At 39.2% G+C, this 13,910-nt stretch overlaps 1 protein-coding gene across 4 annotated transcripts in view; it reads left to right on the top strand.

Annotated features, from left to right (window-relative positions):
• LOC128572765 (zinc finger protein 724-like) overlaps positions 1 to 13,910 on the top strand; it is an 86,121-nt gene that overhangs the window by 61,244 nt on the left and 10,967 nt on the right. For 3 of the 4 annotated variants that reach the window (XM_053572843.1, XM_053572842.1, XM_053572844.1), the window contains 2 exons: positions 806 to 932; positions 1,392 to 1,487. In XM_053572843.1, the coding sequence (XP_053428818.1) occupies positions 806 to 932; positions 1,392 to 1,487 (223 nt within the window). The remainder of the gene's footprint in view (positions 1 to 805; positions 933 to 1,391; positions 1,488 to 13,910) is intronic. The other variant, XM_053572845.1, reaches the window with a different exon arrangement.

The raw sequence follows: 13,910 nt of genomic DNA, 5'->3' as shown, positions 1-13,910 counted from the left end.
CTCAGGTCTGATAAAATATTATCATGGAACAGAAATATTGGCATCCCTGTTGAGCTTTTTGTAAATTCAAAAATGAAGGTTCACCCAATATCTTCTGAATAAAAAACTGCTTTTAAGGCTTGGCGCCCACAGCACAGTGGTTACTCACCAGCCACATGCACCAAGCCTGGCTTGTTCCAGCCCGACCCAGGCCAGCTAAACAACAGTGACAACTGCAAGAAGAAAATAGCTGGGCATTGTGGTGGGTGCCTAGAGTCCCACCACAATGTCCCTCAGCTACTTGGGAAGCTGAGGCAAGAGAATCGCTGAAGCCCAAGAGGTGTGAGCTGTGACAACATTGCACACTACCAAGGGCGATATTGAAAAACTGTGTCTTAAAAAAAACACAGAAAACTTTATTTGACAACATCTCCAGTTCATGCTTGCACATGTTAAAATCTTAGGGCTTCCATTTACCTCACCATGATATTTTCACGTAAGAAATATGCACAGGTCATAGTGTATGATGTAAGAAGGTGTAAGAATCCACATGCCTGTATTGGTGGCCTGATTTTTGCATTGTAAAGCCAAAAAGCACAGTATTTATACTGGGAGTGTGGATGTTATCCCCTCCTCTTTCCTGAGGGTTAGAGAGCACATGAGGGAGTATCTCTCTGCTACACTTTCTATATAATACCATTCAGTCATGTAAGTCAAAAGAAGTTCTCACCCACTCATTTATGTAAAAATGAAATCAAATCTTCCCATGGTGTCATGATAAATACTGGGGGGGGGGGTTTAGTTTTTTTATTTTTATTTTTTTCAGGAATTGTTGACATTCAGAGATGTGTCTATAGAATTCTCTATGGATGAGTGGGACTGCCTGGACCCTGCTCAGCAGAATTTGTATCGGGATGTCATGTTAGAGACCTACAGTCACCTGGTCTTCCTTGGTGAGGATAATGTACATACACATTTCTTAACTGTACACTAAGCATTTCATATTGTTTCCCTGTAGATGGGTTTTGTGGAGATTCGTCTTTGACAGCATTACTTTCAGTTTGTTGTTTCTAAGGAAAACATAAGTTCTTGGTATAGAACAGAAAATATTTCAGATGTTATTTTGGCATTATATCCTTCCCTACCTTGATGGTAATTTCAAAAATGTAGAGGCTTAGAATTGTTACCCATACATTTAAGGCTAGTTTCTAGCACCAATTTTTATATCCGTACTACTGGGTAGTGGAGCATTTTAAATGCTTTTAAAATATTCTAAAGTTTCTGTGAGAAACTTCTATTTTTAGATTATTCTTTAAGGTTCTCTAAAATGTTGTGTTCTCTACGAAGGTACTAGATTGTTAACTGGTGAAGCCCGACATGTGTCATGTTATCTTTTTTTTCTAATGAAACAGGGCTTGCTCTCTCTAAGCCAGAGCTCATCACATGTCTGGAGCAAAGGAAAGAACCCTGGAAGGTGAAGATTCACCAGACAGTGGTCAAGCACCCAGGTAGGTTGGAGTGAATGAAGCAGGGAACACTGGTCAGAGGTCCAAAGTTGAAGGTGGAAACCAGACAATGCAACGTGATTAGGGAAGCTCAGCTTATTTAGAAATGATTTCTGGGAAGCCTGGGTTTCTTTCTCTTGTTCCATAAAGGCACCTCTGCTCTTGTTTTCATTTCTTATGTTTATTTTCTCATTGAGACAAAAGGTCATTATGTTGCCAACAGACCAGCATGTCATGGCATCAGCGTAGCACAGAGCAATCTTAACCATCTTGGTTCAAGTGATTTTTCAGTCTCAGCCTCTCATGTAGCTGGGAGTACAGGTTTCTCCACAAGGGCCTGGCTAATATTTGAACTGTTTTTTAGTAGAATCAGAGTCTTGCTCTTGCTCAAACTCACAAACTCAAGCAATCCTCTCATCTTTGCCTCTCAGGTGCTAGGTTTACATGTGTGAGCCACAGTGCCTGGCCCTATTCTTCTTTTTAATTTTTTTAAATTTGTTTGAAACAGAGTCTCACTTTATCACCCTGGGTAGAGTTCCATGGTGTCATAGTCACAGCAACCTCAAACTTTCAGGCTCAAGGAATCCTCTTGCTTCAGCCTCCCAAGTAGCTGGGACTACAGGTGCTTACTATAATGACCGGCTAGTTTTTCTTTTTAAGAGACGTAGTTTTGCTTTTGCTTGGACTGGACTCCTACTGGTTAAGCTCAAACAGTCCACCTGCCTTGCCTTTCCAGCGGGCTAGGATTAAAGCTGCCTGGACTTTTCTTTTAAATGTTTAGAAGGAGTTTAGTTTTCAGTGATGTTCTTTCTACTTTACAGTGAAAAGAAAGAACTTTCTATGGCTTATCCAAGACTGCAAAATCTGACTGCTATTTGATTGATTTTCAGAACATAAAAGTTTTTGTGTATTTTTGAGGATCTGTGAAACATTTTTAAAAAATTTTCTTTAGGCTTGGTGCCTATAGCTCAAGTGGCTAAGGAGCCAGCCACATACACCAGAGCTGGTGGGTTTGAATCCAGCCCGGGCCTGCCAAACAACAATGGCAACTACAACCAAAATATAGCCAGGCATTGTGTTGGGCACCTATATTCCCAGCTATTTGGGAGGCTGAGGCAAGAGAATCACTTAACCCCAAGAGTTGGAGGTTGCTATGAGCTGTGATGCCATGGCAAGCTAGCCAGGATGACAGCTTGAGGCTCTGTCTCAAAAAATATATATTTTTTTCTTTAAGCAGGCATGGTGGCTCACTTCTAGAATCTTAGCACTCTTCAAGGATGAGGTGGGATGATCATTTGAGTTCAGGAGTATAAGACAAGCCTGAAAAAGAGTGAGATCCTTTTACTACTAAAAATAAAAAAACAATAGCTAGGCAGTGTGGTGGTTGCCTGTAGTCCCAGCTACTTCGGGGGCTGAGACAGAGGATTACTTCAACCTAGGAGTTTGAGGTTGTTGTGGTTGGCTGATGCTATTGCACTTTAACCTGGGCAACAGAATGAAAGTGTGCCTCAAAACAATTTTTTTTCTTTAGCACGGTGGTTCTCAACCTTCCTAATGCTGAGATGTATTTTCATTGTTAAAAAGGGTTCGCAACCCACAGGTTGAGAACCACTGCCTTAGCATCCTGTTCAAAATGTGAGAGTGAGCAGTTAGTACTAGTATTTGGGTCAGGCATCTCAGGACACTGGCATATGTCTTCTGCTTTATAGCTTTTGATTTAATGAAGTTTTCAAATAAGATTCTGCAGAAAGTATAGTCAGTAAATTTTATCAGAACAGTTAAGAATCTTTCCCAAATATAAAAAAAACTCATGTAATTTAACTTCAACATTGTCTTTATATGAACTGTGATAAATAGTTTAATTTGTGTATGCTCTAATTTCTCAATTTTATTTTATTTTATTTTATATTTTTGAGACAAGAGTCTCAAGCTGTTGCTCTCGTAAAGTGCGGTGGCATCATGGCTCACAGCAACCTCAATCTCTTGGGCTTAAGCGATTTTCTTGTCTTAGACCCTCAAGTAGCTGGGACTACATGTGCCGGCCACAACACCAGACTACTTTTTGTTTGTAGTTGTCCTTGTTGTTTGGCAGGCCAGGGCTAGATTCTAACCCGCCACCTCTGGTGTATGTGGCTGGTGCCCTAGCCACTGGGTTACAGGAGCTGAGCCAAATTTCTCAACTTTTTTTTTTTTGTTTTGAAACAGCTTCAAGCTGTCACCCTGGGTAGAGTGCTGTGGCATCATAGGTCACAGCAACCTCCAACTTCAGAGCTTAAACGAGTCTCTCGTCTCAGCCTCCCAAGTAGCTGGGTCTAAAGGTGCCTGCCACAATGCCCAGCTATTTTTTGGTTGTAGTTCTCATGGTTGTTTGGCAGGCCCGGGCTGGATTTGAACCTGTCAGCTCTGGTATATGTGGATGGCACCTTAGCTGCTTGAACTACAGGCACCATGCCCCAATTTCTCAACTTTAATATAGTTAAAGGTATCTACTCTGTACATTTCTTACGTATGCTGTCATTGGGGAGTTACGGTATTCCTGAGCATATATTAAATTCTCTATTGTTACAAAATCACTCTTATATACTTTTCTGAGACAGGTTCTCACTCTACTACCCTGGGGTTAAGTTCAGAGGTGCTGTAGATCATAGCAACATCAAACTCTTGTGTTCAAGGGATCCTTTCTTTTCAGCCTCTCCAGTAGGTGGGACTAGAGGCATCTGCCACAGTGTCTGCGTAGTTTTTCTATTTTTACTAAAAAAGGGGTCTTGATCTTTCTCAGGCTGCTCTTGAATGCCTGAGCTCAGGTGATCCACCTGCCTTGGCCTCCTAAAGTGATTAAGATTACAGATAGGGGCCACCATGCCTGTCATAAATAACCTTTATTTTATAACTATCTCTTGCCTAGGTTATGCTTATCAGGATTGTATTATGCACACACACACACACACACACACCCACACACACACAGAAATGCAGTAGACCTTTGCAAGTTGACCACTCAAGGGATCGTAAAAATCTTGTCAACACACATAGGTGGTTAGCATGAGGAACTTGGCCTAGTGTTCTGATATGTACTCGTGGTGCATGCCCAGTCATTAGGTGAACTTGGGGAGGTGTTAAATGTAGGTAGGTGGTCAATTGCAGGTTTTCGTGTCTGTATATAATTACATATACACACAAATAGATATATAGACATACACACACAAACAAAGTGCCAGGGTCTTCAGGCCTGTCTCCTTTGTCATGAGTAAGTATCTCCCTTCAGGTCTCTGGATAGGTGGGACCAGCCCCAGATCATGGCTTGGAGAAATTGTAGATGCCACACAGTCACTTCCGAATTCTCAGTGGGACTTGGCGCCCGTAGCCCAGTGGTTGTGGCGGTGGCCACACACACCAAGGCTGGCAGGTTTGAACCCAGCCCAGGTCAGGTAAACAACAACTACTGCAACAAAAAAATAGCCAGGCGTTGTGGCAGGTGCCAGTTTTCCCAGCTACCTGGGAGGCTGAGGCAAGAGAATCACTGAAGCCCAAGAGTTGGAGGTTGCTGTGAGCTGTGACACTGTAGTACTCTATCTAGTGCAACATAGTGAGACTCTGGCTCCCCCCCCCCCAAACAAACAAACAAAATAATCAGTGGGAGAATTTTATTTTAGTGTTCATTCTGAGTATGATGTATGATATTTCATTGTGATTTTGCTTTGCATTTCTTCAGTAGTTACTAATTTTGTGCACCCTTTCTAATGCTTCTTGGCTATTTATGTATCTTTTTTGAATAATGTCAGTTCAACCCTTTGTTACTTTTTCTTTCTTTCTTTTTATTTTTTTTAAGAGACAGAATCTCACTTTGTCACCCTTGGTGAAGTGCTTTGACATCACAGCTCACAGTAACCTGCAGCTCTTGGGCTTAGGTAATTCTCTTGCCTCAGCCTCCCTAGTAGCTGGGACTACAGGCGCCTGCCACAACGGCCAGCTATTTGTTGTTGTTATTGTTGCTGTTGTTTCAGTTTGGCTGGGGCCGGTTTCGACCGCCATCCTTGGTATATGGGGCTGGTGCCCTACTTACTAAGACACAGGTGCCGCCTTTTCATATTTTTTTATTGAGACAGTGTCTCACTGTTGCCCTTGGTAGAGTGCAGTGTCATGATAGTTCACAGCAACCTCAAACTCCTGGGATAAAGCAAATATCTTGCCTCAGCCTCCCAGGTACCTGGGAGTATAGCCGCCTGCCACAATGTCCAGCTATTTTTTAGTGAGGAGGTCTCACTCTTGCTCAGGCTCTTCACAAACTCTCCTGGCCTTAAGCAATCCTCCAGCTTCATCCTTCAAGAGTGCTAGGATTACAGCCCTGAGACACCATGGCCAGCCTTATTTTGCTACTTTTGACTAGAGAGTTCTGTTATGTTTGTTAGGTCTATGTAATACACTATGTTTAAGTTGTCTGTTATCTTATCTTTTTTCTAATCTTTGAATTGATTATTAAAAATGGTGTTTTTTGTAAGGGTATATGGCACACGTCCTGGGTGAGGGACACAACTATAAGCAGGACTTTACCTAACAAATGCAAACTTTGTAACCTAATTTTTAAATTTTTTTTTTTGAGACAGATTCTCAAGCTGTTGACCTGGGTAGTGTGCTGTGGTTTCTTAGCTCATAGCAACCTCCAACTCTTGGGCTCAAGTGATTATTTTGCCCCAGATATTTTATATATATATATCATATGATATATATATATATTATTGTTTTTTTTTGAGACAGAGCCTCAAGGTGCTGCCCTAGGTAGAGTGCTGTGGCATCACAGCTCACAGCAACCTCCAACTCCTGGGCTCAAGTGATCCTCCTGCCTCTGCCTCCCAAGTAGCTGGGACTATAGGCATCTGCCACAGTGCCCGGCTATTTTTTGGTTGCAGCCATCATTGTTATTTGGTCAGCCCGGGTTATATTTGAACCCACGCCCTCAGGTGTATGTGGCTGGTGCCTTAGCCACTTGAGCTACAGGTACCGAACCCAGTTATTCTATTTTTAGTAGAGAGGGTGTCTCGCTCTGCTCAGTCTGGTCTGGAACACATGAGCTCAAGCTATCCAACCTCCAGAGTAGTATGAGTATAGGCGTGAGCCACCGTGCCCAGCATGTGATCCAATTGTTTGTACCCTCATATTAATCTGAAATTTTCAAAAAGAGAAAAAAAAAAACTAGGGTCTAAAATTAAAAATGACCACGTGGCTGTTTCTTTCTTTGCTTTTGCCAGGATTTATTTCTTCTTATATTTCGAATCAATGATGTTATACATACTTGTTTATATTATACAAGATATGTAATATGTGTAAATGAGGTTTGTGAGTATATGTAATAGATAGTGAGGATTCTTTGTAAAGGGGCCTATTCTGTAACTACTACATTTTTCTCTTGGCTGTTTAGCCACAAGTGTATGTTGTCTGATATAATTGTAGCTACTTCACCCACTTAAGAGTGACTACTTGCTTGGTATACAGATTTTTTGTCTTTTTACTTTTAGCCTATGTGAGTCCATAAAGCTACAAGGAGTTTTCTTTAGACCTTATATTGTAGAAACTCATTTATTGTAAGTCTATTCAGCCATACATCTTCTTGGAATATTCAGTTAATTACATTAAATATAAATGATTTAAAGTTACTATTACTTTATTTCTGCTAGGTATTTTCTCCTCATTTCTTCTCTTGCTACCTTCATTTCTGTTTTATTGATTTTTGTAATTAGTCTGATTGCTTTCTTAGTTTACTTCACATGAATTCTATAGATATTTTCTTTATGAACACCTTGAAGAATGGAAATTATAAAAAGTTCTTAAAGATAGAATAATATTATTAATATTATTCAGACTCATATCAAGCTAACTTCAATTGAATGCAAAAATTATAACTGTTTATATTCCTTATTTTTTTGTTCTATGGTTTTCGTTTTGTTTTCTTTTTTTTTTTTGTCAGAGTCTCACTCTGTGTCACTGAGTAGAGTGCTGTGGCATTGTCATAGCTTACAGCAACCTCAAACTCTCAGATTACTGAGATCATCTTACTTCAGTCTCTTCAATAGCTAGAAGGACAGCCCCCAGATACAATGCCTGGCTAGTTTTTTTGTTTGTTTGTTTGTTTTGTTTTGTTTCTGTTTTTTGAGACAGAGTCTCACTTTTCTCACCCTCATTAGAGTGCTCTGGCGTCGTACCTTACAGCAACCTACACCTCTTGGGGTGGAGTGATCCTCTTGCCTCAACTTTCTAGTAGCTGGGAATACAGGTGCTTGCCACAGCGCCTGGCTATTTTAGAGATGAGGTCTCTCTCTGGCTCAGGCTGGTGTGGAACCTGTGAGCTCAAGAAATCACTTGCCTTGACATCCCAAGTGCTAGTATTATAGGCGTGAGCCACCTCTCCCAGCCTTTCTTTCAACTTACTGATGCCACCAATTTCATCTTGTTACATTGAACACTTATACCATTAACAGAAGTTTCATGTTAAGATTGTTTTTGTCTTTGAATTTTAAAGAATGATTTAAAAAGCTTTCTGGGCTCGACACCAGTAGCTCAGCAACTAGGGCATTAGCCAGATACACTGGAGCTGGCAGGTTTGAATCCAGACCTGACCTGCCAAACAACAATGACAACTACAACTAAAACATACCCTGGTGTTATGGCAGGCACCTGTAGTCCCAGCTACTTGGGAAGGTAAGGTAAAAGACTTGCTTAAGCCTAAGAGTTTGAGGTTGCTGTGAGCTGTGGTGCATGGCATTCTACCCAGGGTGAGAGCTTACAATTCTGTTTCAAAAAAACAAAAAATAGGGTGCCACCTGTGGTTCAGTGGGTAGGGCGCTGGCCCTATATACCAAGGGTGGTGAGTTCAAAACCAGCCCTGGCCAAACTGCAACAAAAAAATTGCGGGGCACTGTGGTGGTGCCTGTAGTCCTAGCTACTCGAGAGGCTGAGGCACAGACAATCGCCTAAACCCAGGAGTTGGAGGTTGCTGTGAGCTGTGTGATGCCATGGGCACTCTACCAATGGCAATAAAGTGAAACTTAGTCTCTACAAAAAAAAAAATAATAATAATAAATAAATAAAATAAAAGTGGTTACTGACTTGTCATTATAATAATACAAAAGTTTACTGAAATGTACTTAGGTTTTTTTTTTCAGTTTTACTTATTATTACCTAATTTAGCATTGTTCTCAAGCATAATTTCAAAGAAAGGGTCTTCCTTTGAGATTTCTACTTTGGCAGTTTTCAGCATTCACTTATCTTGATAAATGTTTATTTTTTTTTCTTTATCTTGAAGGGATGTTTTGCTGGATATAGTACATATGTTTTAAAATTTTTGTTCTTTCAGCACTTTGACTATATCATCCAACTCGTTTTTTTTTTTTTTGCAGTTTTTGGCCAGGGCTCGGCATGAACCCGCCACCTCCTGCATATGGGGATGGTGCCTTACTCCTTTGAGCCATAGGCACCACCACTCCATCCAACACTTTTTTGATAGGGAAGTGTGTGTCAAAAAATCCACTAGTAATCTCAGAAGAGCGTGCTTACAGATGACATAACTGTTTCCTTTCCTGGCTTTCAGGATACTCTTGTGTGGCTTTCAAATCTTTGATCTTCATGTGTCTTTTTATGGGTCTCTTTGTGTTTCTCCTAGCTAAGGTGTGGTGAGCTTGATATTCTGTATTTTTTTTCTTTGACAATTTCTCAGTCTTTTCCCTGTGTTCTTCAAGTTAGGAATTTCTCTTTTTTTAAACCTTTTCCTTTTTGTTGATATCTCCATTTTTATGATTTTACTTAGTTGTTTGTATTAGTCCCATTTCATCCATTTACTATCATTAAGATAAAACTCTTAGATAATTTAGACATCTCTATTTTTTATGTTTGATTCTACATTACTTATTTTGTTTCTTTGGGTTATGTCACCCTATTATTTTTTACATGTTCTAATCTTTCATTGATTTTTGAGGATCACAAAAGGCAACTTTGTTTTGCTTTTTTGGTTTTTTCTTTTTTTTGAGAGACTGTCTCACTCTGTTGCCATCAGTAGAGTGCGGCACAGCACACAGCAACCTAAAACTCTTAGGCTTAAGGGATTCTCTTGTCTCCGCCTCCCAGGTAACTGGAACTACAAGTGCCCAGCACAGTGCCCAGCTATTTTTTCTTTTTTCTTTCCTCTTCATCTGGTAACAGTAGCAGCACAGGCTGTAGTAAAATAAAGAGGGAATTTATTTCAGACAAAGAAAGCTTAGAGCACTTTCTTTTTTTTTTTTTTATTGTTGGGGATTCATTGAGGGTACAATAAGCCAGGTTACACTGATTGCAATTGTTAGATAAAGTCCCTCTTGCAATCATGTCTTGCCCCCATAAAATGTGACACACACCAAGGTCCCACCCCCTCCCTCCATCCCACTTTCTGCTTTTCCTCCCCCCCATAAACGTAATTGTCATTAATTGTCCTCATATCAAAATTGAGTACATAGGATTCATGCTACTCCATTCTTGTGATTCTTTACTAAAAATAATGTCTTCCACTTTCATCCACGTTAATACGTAGGATGTAAAGTCTCCATTTTTTTAATGGCTGAATAGTATTCCATGGTATACATATACCACAGCTTATTAATCCATTCCTGGGTTGGTGGGCATTTAGGCTGTTTCCACATTTTGGCGATTGTAAATTGAGCTGCAATAAACAGTCTACTACAAGTGTCCTTAAGATAAAAGGATTTTTTTCCTTCTGGGTAGATGCCCAGTAATGAGATTGCAGGATCAAATGGGAGGTCTAGGTTGAGTGCTTTGAGGTTTCTCCATACTTCCTTCCAAAAAGGTTGTACTAGTTTGCAGTCCCACCAGCAGTGTAAAAGTGTTCCCTTCTCTCCACATCCACGCCAGCATCTGCAGTTTTGAGATTTTGAGATTTGGGCCATTCTCACTGGGGTTAGATGATATCTTAGGGTTGTTTTGATTTGCATTTCTCTAATATACAGAGATGACGAACAATTTTTCATGTGTTTGTTAGCCATTCGTCTGTCATCTTTAGAGAAGTTTCTATTCATGTCTCTTGCCCATTGATATATGGGAATGTTGGCTTTTTTCATGTGGATTAATTTGAGTTCTCTATAGATCCTAGTTATCAATCTTTTGTCTGATCGAAAATATGCAAATATCCTTTCCCATAATGTAGGTTGTCTCTTCGCTTTGGTTATTGTGTCCTCAGCTGTACAGAAGCTTTTCAGTTTAATGAAGTCCCATTTGTTTATTTTTGTTGTTGTTGCAATTGCCATGGCAGTCTTCTTCATGAAGTTTTTCCCCAGGCCAATATCTTCCAGTGTTTTTTACGTGCTTTCTTTGAGGATTTTTACTGTTTCATGCCTTAAATTTAAGTCCTTTATCCATCTTGAATCAATTTTTGTGAGTGGGGAAAGGTGTGGGTCCAGTTTCAGTCTTTTACATGTAGACATCCAGTTCTCCTAACACCATTTATTGAATAGGGAGTCTTTCACCCAAGGCATGATCTTGATTTAGCGAAGATTAAGTGCTTGTAAGATGTTAGTTTCATTTCTTGGTTTTCTATTGGATTCCAAGTGTCTATGACTCTATTTTTGTGACAGTACCATGCTGTCTTGACCACTATGCCTTGTAGTACGGACTAAAATCTGGTATGCTGATGCCCCCAGCTTTATTTTTATTACTAAGAACTGTCTTAGCTATACGGTTTTTTTTCTGGTTCCATACAAAATTCAGAATCATTTTTTCCAAATCTTGAAAGTACGATGTTGGTATTTTGATAGGAATGGCATTGAATAGGTAGATTGCTTTGGGAAGTATAGACATTTAAACAATGTTGATTCTTCCTGTCCATGAGCATGGATGTTCTTCCATTTGTTAATATCCTCTGCTATTTCCTTTCTGGGGATTTCATAATTTTCTTTATAGAGGTCCTTCACCTCCTTCATTAGGAATATTGCTAGGTATGTCATTTACTTTGAAACTATGGTGAAGGGAGTTGTGTCCTTAATTTGCTTCTCATCTTGACTGTTATTGTTGTATACAAAGACTACAGACTTGTGCACAATGATTTTATATCCTGAAACATTACTGTATTTTTTGATGACTTCTAGGAGTCTTGTGGTTGAGTCTTTGGGGTTCTCTAAGTATAAGATCATGTCATCATCAAAGAGGGAGAGTTTGACCTCCTCTGCTCCCATTTGGATTCCCTTTATTTCCTTGTCTTGACTAATTGTATTGGCTAGAACTTCCATCACTAAATTTGAATAGTAAAGGTGACAGAGGACAACCTTGTCTGGTTCCAGTTATAAGAGGAAAAGTTTCAGTTTTACTCCATTTAGTATAATATTACCTGTGGGTTTGTCATAGATAGCTTCAATCAGTTTTAGAAATGTGCCACCTATGCCTATACTCTTCAGTGTTCTAATTAGAAAAGGATGTTGGATTTTATCAAATGCTTTTTCTGCACCTATTGAGAGGGTCATATGATCTTTATTTTTGCCTCTGTTAATATGGTGTATAATGTTTATGGACTTGCGTATGTTAAACCAGCCTTGCGTCCTTGAGATGAAACCTACTTGATCATGATGAATGAATTTTTGATGATAGGCTGTAATCTATTGGCTAGGATTTTGTTGAGAATTTTTACATCTATATTCATGAGTGAGATTGGTCTGAAATTCTCCTTATTAGTTGGGCCTTTTCCTGGTTTTGGTATCAGGGTGATGTTTGCTTCATAGAATGTGTTGGGGAAGATTCCTTCTTCCTCAATTTTTTGGAATAATTTCTGCAGTACAGGAATAAGCTCTTCCTTCAATGTTTGATAGAATTCTGGAGTGAAGCCATCTGGACCAGGGCACTCTTTGGTTGGAAGATTTTTTATTGTTTCTTTGATCTCAATGCTTGAAATTGGTCTGTTCAGGAGCTCTATTTCTTCCTGGCTGAGTCTAGGGAGAGGGTGATTCCAAATATTGATCCATTTCCTTCACATTGTCAAATTTCTGGGCATAGAGATTCTGGTAGTATTCAGAGATGATATCTTGAATCTCAGTGGGATCAGTTGTTATTTACCATTTATTGTTTCTGATTGAGGTTAGTAGAGATTTTACTTTTCTGTTCCTCGTTAGTCTGGCCAATGGTTTATCTATTTTATTTATTTTTTTCAAGAAACCAACTCCTTGTTTCATTAATTTTCTGAATGATTCTTTTGTTTTCAATTTCATTGATCTCTGATTTGATTTTGGAGATTTCTTTTCTTCTACTGAGTTTAGGCTTAGATTGTTCTTCTTTTTCCAATTCCACAAGATCTCTTGTGAGATTTTTGATGCGCTCTCTTTCTGTTTTTCGAATGTAGGCATCTAAAGCGATGAACTTTCCTCTCAAAACTGCTTTTTCAGTATCCCACAGGTTTTGGTAGCTTGTGTCTTCATTGTTGTTATGCTCAAGGAAGTTAATGATTTCCTGTTTTATTTCTTCCTGCACCCATCTGTTATTCAACAGAAGATTGTTTAATTTCCATGCCTTTTGGTGAGGTCGAGCATTTTTGTTAGAGTTGAGTTCCACCTTTAGTGCCTTATGGGCTGAGAAGATACAAGGTAAAATTTCAATTCTTTTTATTCTGTTGATACTTGTTTTGTGTCCCAGGATATGATCAATTTTGGATAATGTCCATGGGGTGAAGAGAAGAATTTATATTCTTTATCTTTGGGGTGGAGTGTTCTATATGCGTCTATCAAGCACAGTTGTTCTAGGGTCTCATTTAAATCTCTTATATCTTTGTTTAATTTCTGTTTAGACTATCTGTCCAGCTCTGTAAGAGGAGTGTTAAAGACCCCTGTTATTATGGTATTATCAGATATCATATTGCTCAGACTGAGTAAGGTCTGTTTCAAGAATCTGGGAGCATTGAAATTGGGTGCATAAATATTTGGAATTGAAATGTCTTCTTGTTGTATTTTTCCCTTGACCAATATAAATTGACGATCGTTGTCTTTTTTAATTTAGTTGCTTTAAATGCACATGTATTTGAAAATAAGATCACAAGTCCTCTTTTCTTCTGAATTCCATTTGCCTGAAAAATTGTCTTCCAACCCTTGACTCAGAGCTTTAATTTGTCTTTTGAAGCCAGGTGTGTTTCTTGCAGACAGCAAATGGATGGCTTGTGTTTTTTAATCCAGTCAGCCAATCTATGTCTCTTCAGTGGGGAATTCAAGCCATTAACATTTATTGAGATAATTGATAAGTTTGGTAGTATTCTGTTCGTCTTATTTTGTGAGAGTCCATTGCTTAGTTTTATCTTTTGCATCACTGTGGAGGTTAGGTTCTTTCCTTTGATTTCTGAGTTCTTACTTTGCTGCTGATCCATTGTGGTGGTCAGTATGCAGAACAGGTTGAAGTATTTCCTGTAGAGCTGGTCTT

The sequence above is a fragment of the Nycticebus coucang genome, chromosome 20, assembly GCF_027406575.1.
Source record: "Nycticebus coucang isolate mNycCou1 chromosome 20, mNycCou1.pri, whole genome shotgun sequence".
In the NCBI taxonomy this organism is placed as follows: domain Eukaryota; kingdom Metazoa; phylum Chordata; class Mammalia; order Primates; family Lorisidae; genus Nycticebus; species Nycticebus coucang.
Note: the sequence above shows the minus strand (reverse complement) of the source record. Positions and strands in the feature narration are given on the sequence as shown.